At 37.0% G+C, this 25,700-nt stretch overlaps 1 protein-coding gene across 9 annotated transcripts in view; it reads right to left on the bottom strand.

The window, feature by feature from the left end:
• Positions 1-1,140: 1,140 nt before the first annotated feature.
• spen (split ends) overlaps positions 1,141-25,700 on the bottom strand; it is a 204,128-nt gene continuing 179,568 nt past the window's right edge. For 8 of the 9 annotated variants that reach the window (XM_067768862.1, XM_067768863.1, XM_067768868.1 and 5 more), the window contains 7 exons: positions 11,319-17,501; positions 11,146-11,255; positions 10,634-10,726; positions 10,268-10,502; positions 6,838-7,239; positions 6,435-6,781; positions 1,141-6,366 (listed from right to left, as the gene is read on the bottom strand). In XM_067768862.1, coding sequence (XP_067624963.1) covers positions 6,079-6,366; positions 6,435-6,781; positions 6,838-7,239; positions 10,268-10,502; positions 10,634-10,726; positions 11,146-11,255; positions 11,319-17,501 — 7,658 coding nt within the window. In that variant the 3' untranslated portion in view covers positions 1,141-6,078. The remainder of the gene's footprint in view (positions 6,367-6,434; positions 6,782-6,837; positions 7,240-10,267; positions 10,503-10,633; positions 10,727-11,145; positions 11,256-11,318; positions 17,502-25,700) is intronic. The other variant, XM_067768867.1, reaches the window with a different exon arrangement.

The raw sequence follows: 25,700 nt of genomic DNA on the forward strand, positions 1-25,700 counted from the left end.
TCGCTCATACATTCACAGCGCCGTATCACCCGCAGTCGAACGGTCAAGCGGAACGGTTTGTGGACACACTTAAGCGAGGTATAAAGAAATTGGAGGACGCGGGAACGCCAACCCAAATTTTACAAACGTTTTTGCAAACATATCGCACCACACCCAATCGCAATGCACCGCCAGGGGAAACCGCCAGCTGAATTATTCGTTGGGAGAAGACTACGTACAGAGTTCGACATGCTTAAATTTCGAAGCCATCCAATGAGTCACGTAACGAACACATGGAACAACAGTTTAATAAGCGACATGGAGCTAAACTAAAAGAAAAAGGGATGTTGGCAACCCTTAATTGTAGATTAAATTCCGAAAATGTTCACTTGTCAAATGTATTTGTATAAGTATCTACTATTGTATTGTGCCGTTCATTTAAATATGTATGTGACATCGCTAATGTATAAATAAGTGTCAAAGGACATAACCTTACATATTCCTTTTTCTTTTGCCGAACATCCCACAACCGGTAATTAAATACGCGATTGAGCTACAGCTAACACCCGACTAACATAACAGTTACGTATCTCAATATTTGCTAACCGAAGTTCACTAACTGAAGTTACGGGACAACAAACATCCAAATGCTTTCGAAAATGTTTCTAGATGCGTGGCCTCCCATCGGTAGTCTCTTGGCAAGAGTTCGGAATGTATTTTAGTCACAAAAAGCTTTTAAACAAAAAAAGCATCTCTTTACAGATACCATTTGGAGTCTGCATAAAACATAATCGCCAATTAGTTGGAAAAATAGCACACCACAATTGGTGGTTGAGAAGCTAGGCCTTAATGACCCCGGTATGCCGCGCTAAAATATTGCTATTATTGTTTAAAATACAGTGGGGTTAGGCCGTCATCTGCGAGAAGACTCGTTAAACTACAACATATTTTGCTAAAAAACTACATTTTTGTTTTTGTAGTTGGTAGCTTTTGTTGCTGCACACCTCATTTAATTAAGCGTTCAACTGGTGGAGTCAACTGTAATTTGGCTATTGACCTAAGGATATTTGGTACATAGAAAAGGAACTCAGTCATTGAATTACTACCCCAGCATCTACAAACAAAAGCCTCGAATTACGAGCACGCATACAAAGCGAAAACGAACAAAGTAGATGATGGAAAAGGAAATTACTAAATAATAATTAAACAGCGCTTTTAATTGGTTGTATGAAAAAAATAACAGACAATTTTATTAATTTTATGTATGTATGCATGTATTTCCGTTGTTTCTTTGTTAAAAAAAAAAATAAAGAGAAACTTCTTGTGTAATGAATAACTTAAAATGTAAATTGGTAATAATGAAACTTAATTACTTATATACATATATGTATAATGTATGTATGTATGTATGTATGCATGTAAATGAGCAAGTGTTAATCCATTTTATTTTTATTAAACTTTTTTGCCCTTCTCATCAATGTTTTTTTTTTCTTGTAATTTTAAGTTTATATTTTTTACAGTAACTTGTATGGTTTTAACTTTGTTTGCAACTTATTTCATTCATATACATACATATACATATAATCCTAGTTTAGTATTATTTATTTATTTTTTTTTTTTTTTTTATTTAACTAACTCAGCTTTAGGTTGCTTTGCAGTTAATGAAAATTAATTAATTACATATATGTTTTTGTTTACTAATACTAATAAAAACTAATTGAATATTTTACTGTACATTCTAGTTTTAATATAGTGAATATTTTTCTTTTTTTTTTAGATTTATTTTTTATTATTTTGTAAATATTTAATTGTACATACATATTATAGTTTAACGCTAATAAATAATTTATACATGTTATGCAATATTCATATATATATGTATATAATATATTATTTTACAAGGGGTATTCATTCATTGCCAAATGTTACATACATACTTCGAATAAAACTTGGGAGAAATTGGAAAACGTTATATCATAGGATTTCATGAGGCTATTTGTTTCATTTATTCATTTTCTTGCAATTTTGCATATTTTTTTTTAATTTTTAATTTTATTTACATCTCTTAAATTTATTTTTTCAACTAGCAGAATGAAAAATGAAAATTTTTTGAATTTGTAGGCAATTTTTTGAGCTAACTTGCCAAAAACAACAATATCTCAAATGGAAAGCAAAACAAGCGTTGAATCATATTATTTAGTTCATAATCCAAGAGCTACGATGGTGAGGGGGTTTGCGGTTGAGACAGAGGTAAACAGTAATCATGATTAACTAAAAAATTTTTTGGTGCTGATATAAATCTGAGAAAAATGGAAATATCTTTGAAAAATGTATCATTAGTTAGGTTGTACAGTACCCGGCTGGATATTACACCCAAGAAAATGTTTCCTTAACATAACGAGCCATAAAATGTTTAAGGTGTTTTCTCTGTTTTTGGAAGTTAGCCTGCAACACATAAGTATTGGCTTTCAAAGGCCGAAGTTCCATTAATTGTCTCTAAACTTGGATATTTACTTTATTGTTTACAAAAAATTTAACTACAAGCACAGTGGGCTTGAAAGATATGCACTACTGAAATAACAGTAACTTTTACCTCCAGCTGTGTGTGTATAAGACAAAAGTAAATAGAAACATAATACATAAAACTTTGTAATACGCATTTTAAACTAATAATATTGTTGCTGTACTTAGTTATGCACTCTATGATTACCAAGCGATTTTTTTGTTTTTCAAGTTAAATCCGCATCAGCTACTTAATTCAGAGTATCTTGCTTGTATCTGCTAAAACACAAGGCACAAAAGATTATTTGTTCAACTAAAAAAACAATTAAAATTTGGTGCCTTAATTGTTATTAGGACAAACGAAAATTAAGCACGAAGAGTCAACGAAAAAAGTTCATGATTAATTTCGAAATGGTAATTTGGAAAAAAACACGCCAGTTTTAAAATTTGTATTTTATCTTAGGAATATATGTTTCCCTTTCTTAGTTAAATACTTGTAGCTTTTTAATTTGTTTTTTAAACTGTGTAACTTCTATTTTGCGACCCCTAACAGTTTGTTTTTCTGCATAAATCTGTGTGGATACCAATATTAAATTTTGAAGGCTTTATTTGAATCATAACAATGGGTGTAATTTTTGAAAGTGTAGTTAAAGAGTTTTTTCAGCACATCGTCGGGCGCGGTAAAAGTTGTCCAGCAGAATTTTACAGTAAAACGAAAAAACTAAATTGAATGAGAGCGGCACTCAACATTCATTCAAAAAGTATTGAAAATTTAAGGAGTTAGCAGATTTTATGTTAAGTAATTAGCGATTTCTTCCTTAACAATCATGTCCAGAATTCTTTCCTTTTTCTGTCATTACCAAAACAGTTGTTTCGAGTAAAAAGTAAAGTAAGCAGCCTTTACAGCGTCTACGATGATGTTTGGGTCCGCAAAATTATTTTTACCTTTACCAAAGATTTCGAATCGATTTTGAGTCAACGATCTGTTTATATTGAACTTTTTTCAGTACACTCCATTGACATCGAACAAATGCGTTGCTTCCAGAAAACCATGATGGCTTTACAATATATGTGAAATCGAAAACTTTACAAAAGGCTGTATTTTTTGAATAGGTTCAAGGAAGATAACAGACAATCGAAAATATTTTTCTACAAATGAGAATGTGCATTTCTTGTCTTCCAGAAATACATATTCTTTTTCTATTGGAGAAAAATTTCAACCCAATTCTTGGAACTTTGCTTGCTTTATACTTCAACTTACTACTTATGCCTTATTACAACATAAAGAAAAGTAAAGTATAGAATGAGAGCAAATTGGTAATTTAACTACCTAATATGAAATAGTTTGAAACAATTTTAACAGTGGCTAAATACTGGGACAAAGGGTTATATGACCAAATTGAAAACCTCGCGTACGACAAAATATTTTGCAAGAATACGAAAGCACTATCTTTTCTTAAATTTTTTCTAAAATTTTCATGGCAGAAACACACTCGGAGTTATTTCCAAGGGGCGGCCATGCTTGAAAAAAATGTTTTCCTAATTGAATAAACCTTTTTCTACGGATTTTGATGTTGCTTGTTTTTCCCGTACCTTGAGCCAAGGACCTTCGGTGAGCTCGCTACCACTACACCACGGCGGCCGCCGTACAATCCAACCATTTTTCATTTTCAGCAGTTTCATCATCCGAAAATATGTGTATTTAAATTGGTCGATATTTGAGCTAAAACTGCTTTTTGATAGTTTGCAACATTTTTGATTTTAGTTCTTGAAGTTTTTACTTTAAAGTTTTTGAAATAGGGTGGGGAAATTTGAACAGTTATTTTAATTAGTATGTATAAATATGTATGCATATTAAAGTGTGTGAGCACTATATGTTTATAATATAAGCAATTTTCAAATTGTTATTTTTTGTTCTCCCTAATGCTTTTTCTGTTTTTGGCATTTACGCTTATTACAAAGAGCATCTAAGGCATCCTAAGAACCTTAAAATCGTTATTAAATGTAATATCAACTTTTACACACACACTTTGTACACAAAAACGAAAAATTGTGCCCTATTCAAACAATGGATTTTGTGTTTTTTTATCATTGTATTCGCTAAAATAAGTAAACGTATTCGAAGTATTAAAACTTATTGTTTCAAATAGTTAGCAAACAAATGCAAAATATTTACTTCAATAGCATTATGTGTTAATTATGTTTGCAGTCCATTAGAATGTGTCCCTTTATTAACAAAGTAGAAAAAATATTGATGTCAACAATGTCATACAATCTAATGAAGACAAACGATCATACTTTCGAATTTCTAGATAGGTAATGTTCGTTATATAATATATAAACGATTGTTCTGCTTTCCTTGGATTTGTTATTACTAAATGTTTATGTACATATTTTATGCTTCGTGAGATAGTCAAATAGATAACTTTAAACTTGATTTTAAAATGTTTATGTTTTTGAAAGGAAATTCTCGAAACTGCTACGTTTTCTGCTGTTTTATATTTAAAAAGAGCAAAATAAGTAAGCAAAATAAAATGTAAACCTTCTTTAGTCTGAGATCAAATAAATAAATTACAAGTTTTCATACATCATACCTATAAAATTAGTGGTCAGCTTTCATCTTATTATTATGTTTATGTATTTTTGTTTTAATTTTCATTTATATGTTCTTTCTGTATTAATTTTATACGTTTTCCTTTATTTAACTCGTATGCTCCAAAAACACTAAGGAAAATATTATTCATATTTAAAACAAGTGCGCTTTTCAAAAACTATTGACGTAAAATAATAAGAGGTATTCACAAAGCTTATAACAAGTTGCTTAACATCATAAAATATGCAAATTCTATACAATTTTAACAAGCTTAAATTCATAAATATTTATATTATTGTTACTACATATTTTAATTCACTTTCCAAATTACAAATACCTCTTTTGGAATATTTTTTGCAGGCGTTATATTGTTATTTTTTGCGTTGATTTTCATTTGGTTGCTTTATTTTTATATTTTAGATTTGCTGCGTGCCTTTGTGGCTGTTTGCAAACATTTTTTTTTTTTGTTCATCTTTATTACATTCAATTTATTCATATATTTAAGATGTATTGTGTTGTATTTTTAATTCCTATTACTTGTGTTTCTTATATGCAAATTTTTTGCCACATTATAGTCTTCACAAACTTATTTGCTAGAATCATTTAGCTTAAAATAAAATAAATTATTCTGGTTTCTTCGGATCAGATGCATGTATAGTCTTGCTTTTTCCTTTTCATTAATTATTATTATTATTCATAGCTAGTATTTTAGCGTGCATATACAATTATATATTTGGTTTGTCCAGTTCTCATTATTATTTGAAGATAAGTGCGGTTTAATGGAAACCCAAAAACCGTATACTCCTCTAGTCTGGTATTACTTAGTATGACTTGCGGACATTGATATTGCAAGTCACTTCTTAAATCAGGTTTAACCAATTGCACATCCCTCTTTTCTATTTATGCTCTAAAGCGTATGGAATGTTAGTCAATCGGTTTATACATTCATGATTCTATTAACCGCCTTCAATAGACTTTACATCTGTTTGGTGCTTTATATTATTTTAGACAGTTGCAATAACTATTAGCAAATGTGCAATTTCAGCTACACGATTTTTTAAATCCGGCGCTGCTCGCTCCAAGTTCTCATTGGCGAAATCACATGATGGGAATATATGTACAACATATGCTGCTTGCTCACTGCCCGGTATCGGTATGTTAACTATTCCTGCAGCCATTTTTTGTTGTAAATAAGTAATGAAGCCAGTTTGTAAATTACGTGATTGTTGTAAGACATCAGCATGATCTCGTCCACAGGGTAGCGCCAATAGCATACAATGTTCATTTTCGAACTATTAATAAATGGGTACATTATTAATAAGTATTGCTGTATTTTTATTAATTTCTCTATTTAACTTACTTGCATCTTTTTGGTTACACCCTCCAGCTGGGTTTGCTCTAATCGCATACGTTGCGCAATACGCAATGGTGGTGTGCTTCCATCGCTATTACATGGCAACGATGCACGAGCAACATGTGGATTACCGAATACGAAATGCATTTGCACAGCAGCTTGATCGGTTTTAAGAGCCAAAAGTCCTTGCCACATAACTGGATAGCGTTGCAATAACGTAAGTAATGAATCGGCAGGTGGTGGCTGTGTAACGGTTTGGGCATTGACATGAGATGGAGATGCAACTTGCATATCTCTTGTTTGAGATGCATTTTGTGTCACCGTCGCCGCTAGTATATTATCTGCATTGGAACCTTTAAAAAAAAAAAATTAATAGTGCACAAAAACAAAAAATATATTATTATATTACTTGTCATTGCTAAGCGCTCTTTTTCACGTTGCAGTTGTTGTTGATTTCGTTCCATTTTCTCCCTTTCATGTTCCAGTAACTGTGCGGGATGTAGATGTGCTATCGTAGCGCCTGTTGGTTGTGGTGGTAAATTAACATTGCTCGCTGTGGCCTTTGCAGCTGCTGTTGACAATTGCGCCGTTGGTGTACTAATAAATGGGCTTGGTGTAGCCGAGCCAGTTGGTGGTACTACGACTGGCGGGGGTTGTGGTGGTGCCACAACACTATGCGGCGCTGCTGAACGATGTGCCGGGGGTGGTTCAATTGGCAGTTGTCGTCCAGGCTCGTAAAAGGTACGTTCCGTGAAATGCGGATGTGGTACGCGGGAATTGTGTACATACACTTGCGCAACTTGTGGCGAATCTACGAAGTGTGTTAGATATATCAGATTATTTATATATATATGTCATTAGCGAGACTTGCTCTATTGCTTTATGCATTGGTTTTTGTTCTTGATATTAGAGAAAAATTGCAAGGTTTGCAAACGGCGATGGTTACTAGGACATGTTTCTGAATTTCACTTCTTCATCAGCTAGCCGTGAAATTCTAGCTAGAAGTGAAATTCAGATTATTTATATTTAAATTAATATGAGACGATCGAATTATTTTGTGATCGTTTTATTTTCAAGACATCTCTCTCTTCATATTTACATTATTAATATAGACACTTGCGATTAAAAAATAACAGCCACAATTGCCACAGTGCAATTTTTTAGTTATTTTCGTTAATTTAAAAAACATTCTTTGATGAATTAGAAACGAAAAACATTTGTTTTTCAAATTTCAAAAATAATTTCAACAAAGGCTGTGTGCGAGTTGACCTAAATTTCCACCTAAATAGGGAAAGACCTAAATCACTGGAAACTGTCGGTAAAGCAGTGCAAAATAAAAATTTAGAATTTTTATGAGCATACTTTTCAACCTAAATTCAAATGTCAAATTTCTAAAACAAAAATATTGATTTTTCAATATTGTATATGCAAATAAATGGCTCTTGTCCATTCAATTTAAGTAAATCATAGATCATAGAGCGATAATCCCTGCTGCGATTAAGGTCCAATCGATTGTACGTGATGGTGAGCTCAATTTTGTTCAAGCTGATGTTGGCGACACAAGAATTGGATCCTTCTCAAATATGGACCGCAATCTGAACATATTTGGCAGCCTGCACTAATTGGCATAAAGGAGTTATAGGAGGAGAATTCGAGTGTGGAAAAGGTCATTGTGCACGCGCTCCACTATGTCCGGAAAAAAGCCTTATAAAACGGAGCCACTGCATTTTCTTGAACTGATATCTTGGGATAGGTATTTTCCGGGGACCTTAATTGACCTCTTTTGGTAATAAACCAAATATTTATTTTATTTTTAAAAATTTATTTTTGTTTATTTTTGAGTTTAAATATTTTAATACTAATTAGAATTTTCTTGTAAATAAATAAAAATATAAAATATAAAATTTTGATTTGTAATGTCTTCATTTTAAATCTGTTTTTGTGTGTATTGCGTGCAAAATTGTTGTAGTAGCTCTTGTTTTTGTGGCTTGGATAACCCAATCTTTTTTTTTTTTTTTTTTTTTTTTTGTAAATTACACACACATTTGTAGAGTTCTTTATTAATTAACAAATCGTAGACAAATTTTATTTTGTATTTTTGTTTATGTTGCATAAAATTCATAGAATTTCTACTAGTAAATTTCTGTTATACGTACTTTTATGTTTTTAATTTGATTTTCAACACTTATTTAATGTTTCGTATATATAATTAACAGCGACTGTTATATGAAATTTGCACAGAATGTTGTTGTATTGCTTCCTGTCCACAAATGTATAGGGAAACAAACATATTTATATTATATGCACAAGAATTTCAATAGTGCTATTTATTAAATTTTTTTGATTTAGTTAATTCTTCAGCGCGTACTGCATTATGCTATTTTTATTACAAAAAATATGGAGGGATAGTTATGTACGCTAATGATCCCAGTTTTCTTTAATTCCATCACTTTACTATATATTGCGAAATCACATAAAAGCAAAATAAATTCGTCTATGATCCAAGTAGACTTTGGATTTAAAGTTCGTTTTAAAGGTGTAGGATCATTGGCAGGATCGCCAATATATTTGGTAATAAACCAAATATTTATGTATTTTATTTTTAAAAATTTATTTTTGTTTATTTTTGAGTTTAAATATTTTAATACTAATTAGAATTTTCTTGTTTGAAGTTATTCAAAAATTTTTAAGTTAACACGAAAACCCAATTAAAAATTATTTTAAAAATTTAAGTAAAGAGTACAAAGTAGTTAACACTATACCTCGTTCTTTTTAAGCGTGAAAACGCATCAAAAATACAAAATTTCCCGTATTGTTATTATATTCTTAGCAGAAATACACAATTTAGGTTTAAAATCAACTCGCACAGTTTTGACAGCTTTTTCCTAAATTATTTAGGCTGGGTGCGAGTTGACCTAAATTTAAGGTACCTAACTTAATATTCCACTGGAACTTTCCAGCACTGCAATAATTTAGGAAAAAAGCTGTCAAAACTGTGCGAGTTGATTTGAAACCCTAAATTGTTTATTTCTGCTAAGAAAATAATAAAAATACGGGAAATTTGGTATTTTTGATGCGTTTTCACTCTTAAAAAGAACAGAGGCCATTTAGGGTCCGCGGTAAGTACCTATCCCAAGATAGCAGTTCAAGAAAAGGCAGTGGCTCCGTTTTATAAGGCTTTTTTCGAACATAGTGGAGCACGTGCACAATGACCTTTTCCACAATCTTGAATTCAATATTGTGATGTTGGTACGCCTCCAACAACTTCTTTAGGCCAATTAGTGCACTTGGCTGCCAAATATGTATGTTCAGATTGCGGTCCATATTTGAGAAGGATCCAATTCTTGTCTCGCCAACATCAGCTTGAACAAAATTGAGCTTACCATCACGTACAATTGATCGGAACTTAATCGCAGCAGGGATCATCTCTATGATCTATAATTTACTTAAATTGGATCGACAAGAGCTATTTATTTCCATATACAATATTGTAAAATCACTATTTTTGTTTTTGAAATTTGACATTTGAATTTAGGTTGAAAAGTATGCTCATAAAAATTCTAAATTTTTTTAGGTAGAAATTTAGGTCAACTCGCACACAGCCTAAATACGATAATTCGAGAAGTTCTTAGAAATGTTCACGAAACCTTCCTAAGTTTTTTAGGAAAAGCTGTCACCCTAAACAGTTTGAACTATCAAAAAGTTTTCTGAATGAAGACTTTGAAACTTTCCGAATTTGTTTGAAGATGGTTTACATAGTTGCGTTCTTTTTTTAATCAACGAAACAAGCTTTTAAAATTTATATTATGTTTATACATTTATATAAAAATTGTGTATACCTGTGGCACGATCTTGTGGACTCTGTAGGCCATGCGGCACTGTTATTGTTCGTGGTACGCTTCCGGGCCGGCGCAACTCTAATGGCGGACTACCACCAAGCATTTTATCATCGAATTCACCACGCAAGGATGCGTTCATAGTTTCTTGTTGATTGCGTAGTATATGTTGATAAATAATAAACGAATCGCGCGCTGGTACACCACGAATTCCACCAACCGGGAAATTCGATTCGCTCTGTTATAATAAGTATAAAAAGAATAATATTAATGGTATTATTTAAAATAATTGCTTCCTTTTCTATAAACTAATTTTAAATTAAATGTACTTTAGAAAAATAATAGAGATATGAAACTAGGCTCTTTTACCGGTGTTATGGGTATGGCTTGCTGATGAGCGGGCGGTGGACTTTTGGTTGTACGCGAACTAGAAGCACTTGTGCAATAGCTGCCAATGTCATGCTGCGTCCATAAATTTAATATAACGATAAATACCTTTTATACAGAATACAGTTTCCATAAGAGCTTATGTATGTTATTTCCATTGAATATATATTTATATGTATAAAAAATGTTATCACACATTTAACTTAAAAAAAATGTTTAGGTAAGAGAAATGTAGCCGTAGGAGAGAGAATCAAGTTATCCATATTTTCTGCTAAATTTACAATAAACTAGCTAATAAAGTTTTAGTTTTAAGGCGACACTACCAACCATTGAATTTAAAGATTTTGTCACGGGTGTTGCATACCACGAATGAATGGAGTTATTTTGTGTTATACGTACTGCTTCCTACTGTATTTTATAGTAAACGATTTCTGCATTAATTTCATAACCCCTAATGATTTAAAAAGTGAATAAACATAAGCGTTTTGACTTACCATATTTGGCTCAAATGGTGGTATCGGCATGCCTGTGGGCAAAAGTAGTGGCGTAACACGCGTCTGACCTTGCGGACTAAGCGTTGGGATGCTGGTGCGCACGTTACCGACTGAAATTAAATTTATACAAATATAAGATATTAGAAAACCTCATAACGAAATTGATAACATACCTGTCGCGCTCGCACTGCTAAGCGGATGTTGTTGTTGTGCTGTGGCTTGCTTAAGTGTTGCAGGTGGTGGGCTTGCCACACTGCCAGGTATGATTTGTACGCCTTGTGCTTGTAACGTGTGCATAGCAGCAATTGTTGTTTTAACACTACTGGCTACCGTTGGCATTGTACCGGCTTTTAAGGGTGGCGATGATGTTAGTTGTTTTTGTTGATGAGCTTGCTGCGATTGTAAATGCGCCGATTGTTTGCCTTGCAGCAACAATGTTGGATGTTGCAAACTCATTGTGCCACTTGGTTGCATAACTAGCGAAGATGTTTGCTGTTGTTGAGTTGGTGTTTGTTGTTGCAATTTGCTTTGAATTGGGTGATGTGCGTTACCAGTTACTCCATGCGGTAGTTGGGGACGTGAAGGTTGCTGTTGTTGTGCCACCATTGAAATACTGACAGGCGGCTGTAGCACTGTTTGCTGTTGCTGCTGCTGTTGTTGTTGCTGCTGTTGTTGTTGATGTTGCTTGATCAGCTGTTGTTGCTGTTGTGGTGTTAGTACAGTTATTTGTGGCTTCTGTTGGTGTTGTTGTTGCTGCTGCTGTTGTGCAAAAACAGGTTTATGTTGAGGCGCCTTGTTACCCAGCAGTGGTTGTTGATGATGATGCTGCTGCGTTGCTGATGGCACATCACCAATCGTAGGTGGCTTTGAACTCACAACGTGCAGAGATTGATGTGACATTGTCTGCTGTCCGGAGGATAGTGTTTGTCCTTGCTTAATTACAAGCGTCTGTTGAGTCGATTGATGTGCTTGATTTTGTGGCGTATGTTGCATGTGTGGTGAATTTATGCTGGCTACAATTTGTTGAGCGTTAGGTGGTGGTATATTCACAAGCAATTGCTGCGCTGCTGTTTGTTGTTGTTGCAATGTATGCCGTGCCGCTGTTATTACATTGGATGTTAATACATGGCTTGAAGTTGACACAATGATATGTTTGCCTGGTTGCTGTTGATGTTGCTGTGCCAGTTGCTGAGCCTGCGTTAAAAGGTGGTGTGGTTGCTGTTGCTGCAGGGTCTTTTGGCTATTAAGGACATGCGCCTTTAGCGTTGGTGGGCGCACATTTGATGACTGTGCGTGCATTACCACTGGACTTTGCTGCACCACAATCGATTGTTTATTGTTGTTGATGGCTGTCGAAGGTGTTATTGTTGTTTTTGGTTGCACTATTTGTTGTTTTATAATAACTGGTGTTGGTGTTGTTTTTACCACAACGCTAACAGCCGATTTGTTTAAAAGAGAGATAGGTGTGGTCAGTTGTCTCGGAGGCAGTGCCGTAGATTCAGCATGTAAAGCCTTAACTGTGGCAGATGTTGTGGGTCCGACCAATTGTGTAGACTGCGTAATTATCGCATTGGGTGCAACTTTGGCTACTACTGGTGTACATACTTCATGAGTTTGCGTAGGATTTTCTGCTGTTGTGGCTGCCATTGCTGACTGTACAATCTTCTTTGCATCCACAGGCGTTTTGTGCATGGCAGCTAACGTGGATACCGCTGCGCCAACTGCTGTTTTAGCTACTGGTGAGTTACCAGCTTCATTAGCTTGCAGTGGATTGCTACTTATTAGCCCTGTGACTGGATCAATAAGTGTTTTGTTAGGGATATCAGCGCTGCCACCACTTTTCTTATGCGTAATGGGTGCTGTGGCTGTCATGTTAACTACACTAGGCAATGATAAAAGCGCTGGATTGTTGATTTCACCTTGATTGTCACTGCTATTGACATTACTGTTGACCACAGCAAACGACTCTATCTCTGCCGCTGCCAGTGCTTTCTTTTTGGGATGTTGTGGCAAAAAGAGCTGGGCTTGCGCTGATGATTGTGACTGAATTTCTGTTGTGGTGGTGCCTGTTATTGTTGCTGTCATCGATGTATTCACTGATGAATGCATTTGGCGAAGTTGTTGCGTTGATGACACTGTGTCCAAACCTTTCGATATTACTGCAGTGAAAGTTGTCGAGGTGACTGAAGGTGTTCCTTTTTGCAATGGGGCAGAAGAGACAGTGGACAAACTGCTAGGAGTTGTACTCGTTGTATTAACAGATGTTGGTGCTAACTCTTGTTGATCAAGGGGGATGGTGGTAGGTTTTGAATTACTCTGTTCATGTTCTGTAGATGTCGTATTTGTTTTTTTATGCTGTTCATCTGTATCGCTCGATGAGAGGTCTATTGACATATTCGCTAGTTCAACGCTGCCTTTACGGTCTTTTGAGCGCCGCGGTCGCAGAATTGCCAGCGATGATGGTGTAGGTGTAGGTGTTTCCGAGCCTGTGGGCTTTTTCGGATATGTTGTTGAGTTGCGTCCTGAACGTCTAGGCGGCGTTTGCGCACCTTTTGGCAAGGAGACAGCAGCAGCGCCGACGGCAATCGCTATTGGTGGAGCATTGTTACGTACAACATCTTCAATAATATCGTCAATTGTACAGCGGTCTTTTTCTAATAAACGGCGCGACTTTCTGGTGTTTGTACTAGCGGGGGAACTAATTGTACATCCATTAGGATCTGAAGAAATTGCTTGCGCTGGTGGTGGTGGATCAGGTTTTGGTGTTGTTGATTCTTGAACTGTCTCTGTTCCGGTTGCGCTCACAGGAGTTGTGTGTAAAACGTCCATGTTGGGCATATCTGGCAATGGAACCGTGTGTTTAGTCGTTGGTGGGATGGCGGTTGTTTCCAGTTTTTTGTCCTCAATAGATTGTGTTTGAACGTTTGATGATGCTTTGGTAGTTGCTTGTTGTTCTGTTGATGGTGGCGTAATTATTGTGGGCTTAGGCACATCTTCTGTCGTCCCAGAAACAACTGGTTTCTCAGTGGCTTTTACAATTGGAGCTGATTGTCCGCCAGGTTTTATAGTTAATATCAAACGAGGACGCGCATCGACAACACTCGCAGCACTGTGAGCACTAGCATGTGCTGCTTTTGATTCTTCGCCCGAGTCATCATGAAATTCATACACGTCAGAGGCTCCGACCATGTGTGACTCACTTCTTGCAATTAGAGGCTGAGTTCTAGATTTCTTCTCGTCAACTGTTGTAGCAAAAACTTCCCCAGACGAATTCATAGATGCCTGTTGTTGCGCCGATAGATTCCGTGGTGGGCGCCCCTTTCGACCGCGTACGACTGGTGTTGCCGTTGTTGGTCTACGTAAACGGGTTTGAACTCCACTAGATTCTTGTGGCGGTGCTATCAGCTGAGGTGTTAATACAGGAGTAAGTGTGCCACTACCCTGCTTCTTTCCGCCTCGCGGCTGACGACCTCGTTTTGCAGTACCTCCTCGAGTGCTTGCAATGGAACGACCGAAACCAAGATTTCCTGTAACGGATTCTTTTGGCGACACAGATGCTTGTTTTGTCTCAGTTTCATCCTCAGTTTCGTGATCAGTGCCACTAGCACCAGCATTCGTCGAATCCGGTGCTTTGGCGCCAGATTGTTGTTTAGTAGACTCGTCCTCAGTTGCCTTGCTGTAGTTTGGAGCTACTGAAAGTCCAGTGGTCTTTGGTATATCTACAACAACTGAAGTCATTGTTAAAGCAGATTGTGGAGTTGTATTGTTTTTTTCGGCAGAACTCGATGTCTTTTTACTTGATATGGACATTGAGGTTAAAGATTTGTTAGTTTTCGATTCCTCTTCTGACTGTTGTGGAGTAATCAAAGGTATGCTACTACCATTTTTACTGTCCGACACATCGGTTTTTTTTATGACTGTATCTAATGGCTTTGCGGAACCTGCTGAGCCTAACATCTCTTCAGTACTGAGATCAGGCATCGAAGGTTCATTATTTGCCTCCGTATCGATTTTGCTTATAGCTTTCTGCGCAGCGCTACTCTCAGCAGTACAAATTACCGCTACACTTTCTGCAAGCTTTTGTGTGGTGAGCTTCTCATTTGACATTGTCTCTGTAGGTGCTTGTTGTTCAATTGGTTTATTAACTGTAAGCGTTTGTTTGGGATTTGATGTGGATGCTACGGACTCGATAGGCGTGCATATATCTGACATTTTCTTAGTAGCTTCTGAACTTTTTTGAACTGCTTGATGTATGTTGCTTGAGTTCCGATTCTTTGGTTGCTGTTCTTTTGTGATCGTAGATTGCATTTGAGAGTTAAATTGTATTCCAACTGGATTTATTGGTGCAGTGTGCTGTGGGTGCTTTTGATTTGTTTGCAGCGAGGCAGTTGTTGGTGTTGTCAACTGGATACCCGATTCTTGATCTTGTTTTTGTACAGCGTTTGGTTGTTGGCTAACAGCTGCTATACCGGATGATACTTTCAGATTTTGCTGTACTGAGGACACATTCGTAGGGCTGGTTATAATTGGCCGGCTCGATGTCATTTGAGGTTGTTGTTGTTGAGGCAATGAAAGCAACATTGGTTGCAAATGCTGAGAGTTTTGCAGAGTTGGTAAGACGCGGTGTCGCTGTTGTTGACTTAATTGTTTTAGCTGCTGATGCTGCATCTGATGTTGTTGTTGTTGCGTTTTGTTTGCTGTTGTATCACCAGAAGCATCACTGCCAATCATCGCGTGTTGTTGTTTTTGTTGTTGATGATGCTGCAGTTTTTGCATTTGCATTAGCTGTTGCTGTTGCTGCTGTTGTAGGATTTGTTGTTGCATCTGTTGGTGATGTTGTTGGCGTTGTTGTTGCTGTTGTTGTTGTATTTGCTGTTGCTGTTGTTGCAACAGATGCTGTTGCTGTACATATTGTGTTTGTTGTTGCTGTTGAAAGCCTGGCGACATTTTTTGAATTGGTTGAATTAGTTGAGTCGGGTTACGTTGTTGGGATTGTAAAGCTTGTGAATTATGCTGTTGTTGTTGAGGTGTTGTTACTTGTTGATAAGCAACCGTTTTTAAAGTTGACTGAGCCATTGGCAGCGTAGTTGGTATTGTAGATTGCTGCGCCTGCTGTGGCTGCACACTTACCACTTTACTAATGATTGTGGGATGAGCGGGCATGGGTGGCATTTTTTGTATAGACAATGGTAATAATCCAACATTAGTAGCTCCTGTATTTTGCTCAATAACTGATTTAGTCGCTTGTTGTGGCGATTGATTGCGAACATTTGTGATATTCATATTTGTATTAGCCGACGTTGAATTATTCAAATTCTTTAAAGCAGCAATGCCCATATTTCCATTATCAGTGGCCTGCAATTGGAGGGGCGAGTTTAACGCTGGTTTTACTACACAAATTGATGCTGCCTGTTGAGCAGCAATACCAGGATTTATGACTGCCACATTAGCTGAAGATTGAGCGCTTCCATTGGAAGAACACATCAAACTTTGTGTTTGCTGTTGTTGAGGCGGAACCGGTGATGTACATTGAGCACCTACATGTAAAAGCAGTTGTTGTTGTTGTTGTTGTTGTTGTTGTTGCTGCTGCATAATTGGTATTGATGTTGGTGTTGGTGATGCCACAGCATTCACAACCGGGCTCAATTGTCGTGTTGGAGTACTACCAGGTGAAGGCGTATGTTTGTGCGGACTAAGTGGTGATGATGTCCGTACATTCAGTGTATAAGTGGTGGCCAATGAATGTCCTGGTATTTGCGGTGATTGTTGATTTTGATGAGCCTTAGGTGACAGCAAAAGTTGGTGTTCAGTTGATGTTGCAGCTCCACCACTGCTTCTAGGTGATATTAATAGTTGTGGCATGGCAAAATGAGGAGGCGTTTCTGGAATGCTTATGGTGGGCGGTGGTGTTGTCAGCGTCTTAGGCAATGCAGTAACAATGAATGATTTTTTTGTTTCTTGTTGTGAATTCACTGGTGATGAAGGCGCCACTGAAGCTATTTTCACTGGTTTCGATGATTGCGTAGTGGTCATAGACGTCGAGACTGTTGTTGTAGTGGCCGAATTTGTTTTGTTCATGGCCGCGTAGGTTGTTGTGACTGTAAGTTTTGACTTATTTCGCGCAGTATCCGTATTAGCCGTTGACTCTGCATCCACGAAGCTTTGCATTGACGGCAGTACCGGTTTGACTGGCTGTACTGCTGGTTGCACCAAGTTACTAATTGTCGGCGGCTCCAATTTATTCGATTTTGGAAAAATGTTCACTTTTGTAGGGATTTCAGAAACTTTTGTAATAACTGAACGTTGTTTACTTGATTCTTCATTATCTCCAGCACTTGTTTCGATGTTCTTTTTGCCTGAATAATTTAATACAAAAACATTAATAACAGCACTTATGTAAAACTAAGTTCGAACAATACCGAATATGAGCATGAATATAAAAGGGATGTACCCCCAGCGGGTTAGGGGGCTTAGAATATACCTGCGGTAGGTATGCCAGTCATAAGAGGCGACTAAAATACCAAATTAGTTCAAGGAGTTGTGTAGCGCAACCCTCTCAAAGGGTTGCCAGCGCAATATATAGCTTCCCCAACCCAATTGTCAAACTCACCTATCCGTGGCGAATCCTGTTTCATGTTTCATTAACAGCCAGAGCCTCATGGAACTAAGGGGCGGGGAGGGCGGGATGGCCTAGAAGGTTTAATGTGGTCATATAAATCGTTCCCGAGATGGTCGGGCTAGTACCTTAATAGTGATTTGTTACCGGAACGTACCGGATCTATATCCGGCAAAGGACCATCAACATCGATAACATTCCCCAAACCTTCGGGGAGTCTTTATCGTTAAAACAACAACAATAAAAAGGGAGCATTTCTTCAGAATATACGAATTTCCTAGTTCGAAAAGGATACCTGTTTTGTATCCTTCCTAGACATTAAAGGAGCATTCAACAACATAATTCCAAATGCCGTTCGTCACGCTATAAAGGATGTGGATGTAAATAGGTCCCTAGTGGGACTGATTGATCAAATACTCAAAGAAGAATTGTACTTTCTTCACTGGCACGCTATGTCGCGAGGGTCACACTTCACTGTGGCGTTCTTTCCACGCTATTGAACCTAACTGTAAACTCGTTATTGATACAAGATGAGGTATCAGAAGATTGTAGCATATGCTGATGACCTAGCTATTGCTCACAGGGGCAAGTTCCCTCAAACTTTATGTTCCTATTGGCCTCCGGATGCGGAGTCAACATCAATTCCGACAAAACTGAGCTTGTATTATACACCATACGATCCTTGCTCCTAGCACAGATCGTTGTGCGACCATAACAATTCATATTTAGAAATTGCATTTCATTTTCAGGGATGCCTTTCGTAATTCGATATTGAACAAAATCAAGTGTCAAATCATATTACAATCATATATGTATATAATACTTCTACATCAATACTGTAATGTACCTTAACTTTGGTACAAATTACTTTTGTTAAATAAAATAGAATGATTGAGAAGGCACGTGTTTTATTATAGTTCGTGTCTAGAACAATCTTCAATAATATGTATATTCAAAGTGTATACAATAAAAGTGGTTGTGCAGTAATATGTATCTATAGGAATGTGTATTGTGAATCGATTGTATGTGTGTTCCTGAACCGATGATAGGTTCGTTCCTGACATCCCTCCTTTTCAGCGGTACCTTGCGGGTGTTTTAATTACACGTCCAGAGCGAGTGCGTGGTGGATGATTGAGGCTAGCTGCATCCTGTGGTGTAGCAGGCGTGGAAGGTTCAGCTTCACGAGGCACGTCATCTGGCGAACACTGTTGTGTTGTGGTTTCTGTCGGTGGCTGTGATGGACTCGAAGAACTTTGGTTTTTGTTTCAACAGCAGGACGATCTGTGGACGAGTTAGGATCAACGTCGAGGGATGAAGTGGCTGGCTTAAGATGCTATGTGTTTCTTCTGTATATGGCGCCATCCTCGGTTTGTACTCTGTACGAGCGGTGTCCTCCTGGTCTCACTATGTAAGCTGGAACCCTGTTATTATGGCTTTGTCTAAGCAATACTTTCACTTGCGTAGTGTATTCTCTACTCTGTTTTTTATTTCTATCTGCTGTTCCTTTCTCACCTTCCTTGAGTTTTGTTAGTTTTTTGCTTACGTTTTTTATTATTTTTGGATTGAGTAGCTTTTCATTGGTAGGTAATAGCGTTCTGGTTCTTCTGTTCATTAATCGTTGAACTGGAGACCCTAGGTCCATGCGTGGAGTATTCCGATGATGTAGCAGCGCTAGCTGTATGTCCGTGTTGTCTTCGAGGCACTTTTTCATCAGGTTTTTTGCCTCTTGTACATAGCGTTCGGCTAGACCATTTGAACGTGGAAAATGAGATTGTTTACCGCCATCTGATAATAGTACTTCCGGGATGCCAAAGGTAGCAAACCATGTCTTAAGTTCTTTAATGACGTTGATGGTGATATTGTTTAGTTGTTTAAAGTCAAAGTATCCTGAGTAGCTGTCTGCAATGAGGATATAATCCTTTCCTCTTAAGTGGAATATGTTCGAAGCGACAATACTCCGTCCGTTTCGGTGCTGCTTGTAAATTTATTTGTTCCATCTGATTATCTTTTTGTATTTTGCTACATGCACTACAAGTTTTTATGTACTCAGTTAAATCTTAAGTCATTGTTGGCCAGAATACATTGTCACGGGCCAGTTTTAGCGTCCCTTGTAGTCCCTTATGACTAAGGTGGCAATGTTTCATTACTAATGCCACCATTGAGTTTGGAACCAATACTCTGTGAACTTTAAAAATTATGTCCTCGTAAACGCTGAGAGCCTCTCGGTAGTACCAATATTTTTTGAGATTTACCGGCACTTTATTGATGGTCTCTGGCCATCCTTTTAATATGGTTGACTTTAAATCATTAAGTTCTTTACTTTTTGAGGTCTCTGCTTTAAGTTCGTCTTTTCGCGTTTTCGTGAATGGCACAATAGCACATATTTGTAAATTGTCTGTATTTAAATCTTCACTATCTAAGTTTTCGCAGTCTCTACTCAGTAAACCTGCTACATACAATTCCGTACCTTTTTTATAAGTGACTTTTGGATTATAAGGCAGGATTTGAAACATGATTCTTTGCAATCTCGGTGGTGCATCTGTAATTGGCTTTTTAAATATTGTCTCAAGAGGCTTATGGTCAGATTCGATCGTTAAATCTTTGCAACCCCAAATGTACATGTGAAATTTTTTACATGCTACTAGAATGGCGTTTGCTTCTTTTTCTAATTGGCTATAGCCCTGTTCGGTTTTTGTGAACGATTTCGCACAGTAAGCGATCGGCTTCTGTTTTTGTATTAGTACTCCGCCACATGCATAACTACTGGCATCTACTGACAGCAAAATTGGCGCTTTCGTGTCATAATACCCTAGCACTGGTGGATTCTTTAACAGATTTTTCAATTTATTGAATGCTTCATTGTGTTGCTATCCCACACCCACTCAACATCTTTTCGTAATAATTGTCTTAGTGGTTGGGTGATATCTGCCAAATTTTTTATGAATTTCGACACGTATGTTACCATACCCAAGAATCTTTGCAACTCTTTCACGTTTTCCGGTTGCTTAATTTTCGTTATAATTTCTATTTTTTCGTGATCAGGTTTTACCCCTTCAGCGGAGACTATATGTCCCAGAAACTTTACTTCTTGTGTATTAAAAACGCATTTTTCTTTATTAAGCTTAAGGCCTGCTTTTCTGAATTTGTCGAGTACCTCTTGAGTGATCCTCTCTAGTTCTTGTTTGCTGGTGGCATGCAAGAGAACATCATCCATAGACACCTCCGCGTTCTTTACGTCCGCTATCAACGAACTCATTACTTGTTGGAAAACTTCCAGAGCCGATGTTAAGCCAAATGGCATTCTTAAGCAAGAGTATCTTCCGAATGGGGTACTGAATGTCAGATATTCTGAAGTACGGGGTGTTACTTGCAGTTGCCAAAAGCCTTTTTTACAATCGAGTAACGTGACCCACTTAGAGCCGTGGATGCGGGCTGTAATTTCTTCTAACGTTAAGTGGATAATAACGTCTTTTGAGATTTGTATTTATCTCCGATGGATCTAAACAGTCTAATTTTATTATTTTTTTTTTTACTACGAACATGGGTAACACAGCCGGTGTCGGCTTGGTTATGGGTTTAATTATTTTTTGCGCTACCATACTATCAAGCTCATCTTTAACCTGCTGTCTAATAGTATGCGGGATTTTTCGCGCAGGGCATATGCTTAGTTTCGGATTTTCTATTAAGTCTATGTCGTATTTGTATTGCTTAAGGCAACCAATTCCTTCAAACAAGTTTTCATCAAGCACTGCTGTAACATCCGCTTTGACAACTAAGTATTTTATGGGTACCTCTTGTTTTTTAATAAGCATGTCTATGACCACTTCACCCAGTACGGGGATTTTATGGTTTGAAAACGATGTTAATTGCTTTGTTGGCGATGGACTGATGTGAACGTCTATTTTCTTTATTATTTCGTAGTTTAAAACGTTGCACTGGCTACCTGTGTCAAGCTTAAACTTTATCATTACCTTTTTGGCCAGCGTAGCTTTTTCATACCAATCTTCGACGTCCACACTGTCTAAATCCGCAGCTACCGTAGACACTAAAAAACTGTAATCGTTGCTTTCTCGATCTTGGACCAGTTCGTTGACCGTTTTGCTTTTGCAACATTTGGTAAGGTGGCCTTTTCTTTTGCGTTTTTGGCAAACCTTTTTAAAGGCCGGACAGTTACGGCGACCGTGTGTGGTATCACACCTATTGCAGTGAAAGGGTTCATCTTTTTTGTTAGTTTCTTTGATGTCTCTTTTATTTTGCTTTTTGTTCCACGTAACGGCGTCAACTGTGACCGCTTGCTTCATTGTTGTTACCTGCATCTTAACTTGCTCTGCAGAGTGACATATATCTATTGCTTTTTCCAGGGTTAATTTGCTTTCCGCTAGTAGTTTTTTTCTTGTTGTATCATTTTTTATACCCACTACTATTCTGTCGCGAATTAAAGTGTCTTCTAACGTCCCGTAGCCACAATTTTTAATTTTGCTTCTTAGATCTGTAACGAATTCATCAAATGTTTGACACTCCGTTTGTACGATGGTGTTGAATACATATCTTTCGTACGTTTCGTTGATTTGGGGTGTAAAATATTCCGTAAATCGCCTTTTGATTGTGCTGACGATTTCTTTATCACTTTCTGTTAAATTAAAAGTATTGTAAATTACTGCTGCGTCATTTCCTACCGACGACATGAATACTGCGACTTGCACTTCTGGTTTCTTAGTATCCAGTTCTGTCGCGATCGCGTACCATTCGAATTGTTGAAGCCACAATTTCCACTCGTTTGCCACATTTTGGTAATTGTTGATGACAAAACTTTTTGGTGGTCTAATATTGTGGTCCGGTTTTACGCTATTAGTTGCTGTTTCTGGCATTTTTTCGCTTTAATTCGGGTTTCGGCACCATGTAATGTACCTTAACTTTGGTACAAATTACTTTTGTTAAATAAAATAGAACGATTGAGAAGGCACGTGTTTTATTATAGTTTGTGTCTAGAACAATCTTCAATAATATGTATGTATATTCAAAGTGTGTACAATAAAAGTGATTGTGCAGTAATATGTATCTATAGGAATGTGTATTGTGAATCGATTGTATGTGTGTTCCTGAACCGATGATAGGTTCGTTCCTGACAAATACCTTCCTTTCTTCCTAATGTGCAAATTTTCTGTCAATCATTATTTGGTGAAACTGTGCAAATATATGTTCTGCGCATGCGTGGGCTTTGTTAGTGTTAGTGAATTGTAGTAGCGTGTGTACAAAAAGTGCTAAAGGGGTGGCAACGGGTCACTATCCCCTTTACCCAACTTCTGCCTACTAATTGTTATAAAATCTCAGTTTAGTCGATTAAACAATGAAAAGGCCAACAAATATAATAAAAGGCTTGATGTATTTATTATTTAAACATGGGCTGCAGCCATACAAAGTACTTTATTTATATAAATAGTAAAAAAAAAACAAGTAAGGAAGGCTAAGTTCGGGTGTAACCGAACATTACATACTCAGCTGAGAGCTTTGGAGACAAAATTAGGGGAAATCACCATTTAGCAAAATGAACCTAGGGTAACCCTGGAATGTGTTTGTATGACATGGGTTTCAAATGGAAGGTATTAAAGAGCATTTTAAAAGAGAGTGGGCCATAGTTCTATAGGTGGACGCCATTTCGGCATATCGCCATAAAGGTGGACCAGGGGTGACTCTATAATGTGTTTGTACGATATGGGTATCAAATTAAAGGTATTAATGAGGGTTTTAAAAGGGAGTGACCCTTAGTTGTATATGTGAAGGCGTTCTCGAGATATCGACCCAAATGTGGACCAGGGTGGCCCAGATCATCATCTGTCGGGTACCGCTAATTTATTTATACTAGCCGGACCCGTGCTTTGTATTTTGTTGCGCAACATGCGCACGGGTCCGGCTAGTATTATTAAATTTGTCTCTTTTTATCACACAAAAAACAACGCTCACAGAGTATATTAACTTTGATTGGATAACGGTTGGTTGTACAGGTATAAAGGAATCGAGATAGATATAGACTTCCATATATCAAAATCATCAGTAGTGAAATAAAATTTGATTGAGCCATGTCCGTCCGTCCGTCCGTCCGTTAACACGATAACTTGAGTAAATTTTGAGGTATCTTGACGAAATTTGGTATGTAGGTTCCTGGGCACTCATCTCAGATCGCTATTTAAAATGAACGATATCGGACTATAACCACGCCCACTTTTTCGATATCGAAAATTTCGAAAAATCGAAAAAGTGCGATAATTCATTACCAAAGACGAATAAAGCGATGAAACTTGGTAGGTGGGTTGAACTTATGACGCAGAATAGAAAATAAGTAAAATTTTGGACAACGGGCGTGGCACCGCCCACTTTTAAAAGAAGATAATTTAGAAGTTTTGCAAGCTGTAATTTGGCAGTCGTTGAAGATATCATGATGAAATTTGGCAGGAACGTTACTTCTATTACTATATGTATGCTTAATAAAAATTAGTAAAATCGGAGAACGACCACGCCCACTTAAAAAAAATTTTTTTTAAAGTGAAATTTTTACAAAAAATTTAATATCTTTACAGTATATAAGTAAATTATGTCAACATTCAACTCCAGTAATGATATGGTGCAACAAAATACAAAAACAAAAGGAAATTTCAAAATGGGCGTGGCTCCGCCCTTTTTCATTTGATTTGTCTAGGATACATTTAATGCCATAAGTCGAAAAAAAAATTTACCAATCCTTGTGAAATTTGGTAGGCGCTTAGATTCTAGGACGATAACTGTTTTCTGTGAAAAAGGGCGAAATCGGTTGGAGCCATGCCCAGTTTTTATACACAGTCGATCGTCTGTCCTTCCGTTCGGCCGTTAACATGATAACTTGAGCAAAAATCGATATATCTTTACTAAACTCAGTTCACATAATTATCTGAACTCACTTTGTATTGGTATAAAAAATGGCCGAAATCCGACTATGACCACGCCCACTTTTTCGATATCGAAAATTACGAAAAATGAAAAAAAAAACCATAATTCTATACCAAATACGAAAAAAGGGATGAAACATGGTAATTGGATTGGTTTATTGACGCAAAATATAACTTTAGAAAAACTTTGTTAAATGGGTGTGACACCTACCATATTAAGTAGAAGAAAATGAAAAAGTTCTGCAGGGCGAAATCAAAAGCCCTTGGAATCATGGCAGGAATACTCTTCGTGGTATTACATATGTATATAAATAAATTAGCGGTACCCGACAGATGATGCTCTGGGTCACCCTGGTCCACATTTTGGTCGAAATCTCGAAAACGCCTTCACATATACAACTATCTCCACTCCCTTTTAAAATTCTTATTAATACCTTTAATTTGACACCCATATTGTACAAACACATTATAGAGTCACCCATGGTCCACCTTTATGGCGATATATCGAAAAGGCGTCCACCTATAAAACTAAGGCCCATCCCCTTTTAAAATACTCATTAACACCTTTCATTTGATACCCATATCGTACAAACAAATTCTAGAGTCACCCCTGGTCCACCTTTATGGCGATATCCCGAAAAGGCGTCCACCCATAGAACTAAGGCCCACTCCCTTTTAAAATACTCATTAACACCTTTCATTTGATACCCATATCGTACAAACAAATTCTATAGTCATCCCTGGTCCACTTTTATGGCGATATCTCGAAAAGGCGTCCACCTATAAAACTAAGGCCCACTCCCTTTTAAAATACTCATTAACACCTTTCATTTGATACCCATATCGTGCAAACAAATTCTAAAGTCACCCCTGGTCCACCTTTATGGCGATATCTCGAAAAGGCGTCCACCCATAGAACTAAGGCCCACTCCCTTTTAAAATACTCATTAACACCTTTCATTTGATACCCATATCGTACAAACAAATTCTAGAGTCATCCCTGGTCCACTTTTATGGCG

The sequence above is a fragment of the Eurosta solidaginis genome, chromosome 2 (assembly GCF_040869045.1).
Source record: "Eurosta solidaginis isolate ZX-2024a chromosome 2, ASM4086904v1, whole genome shotgun sequence".
NCBI lineage: Eukaryota > Metazoa > Arthropoda > Insecta > Diptera > Tephritidae > Eurosta > Eurosta solidaginis.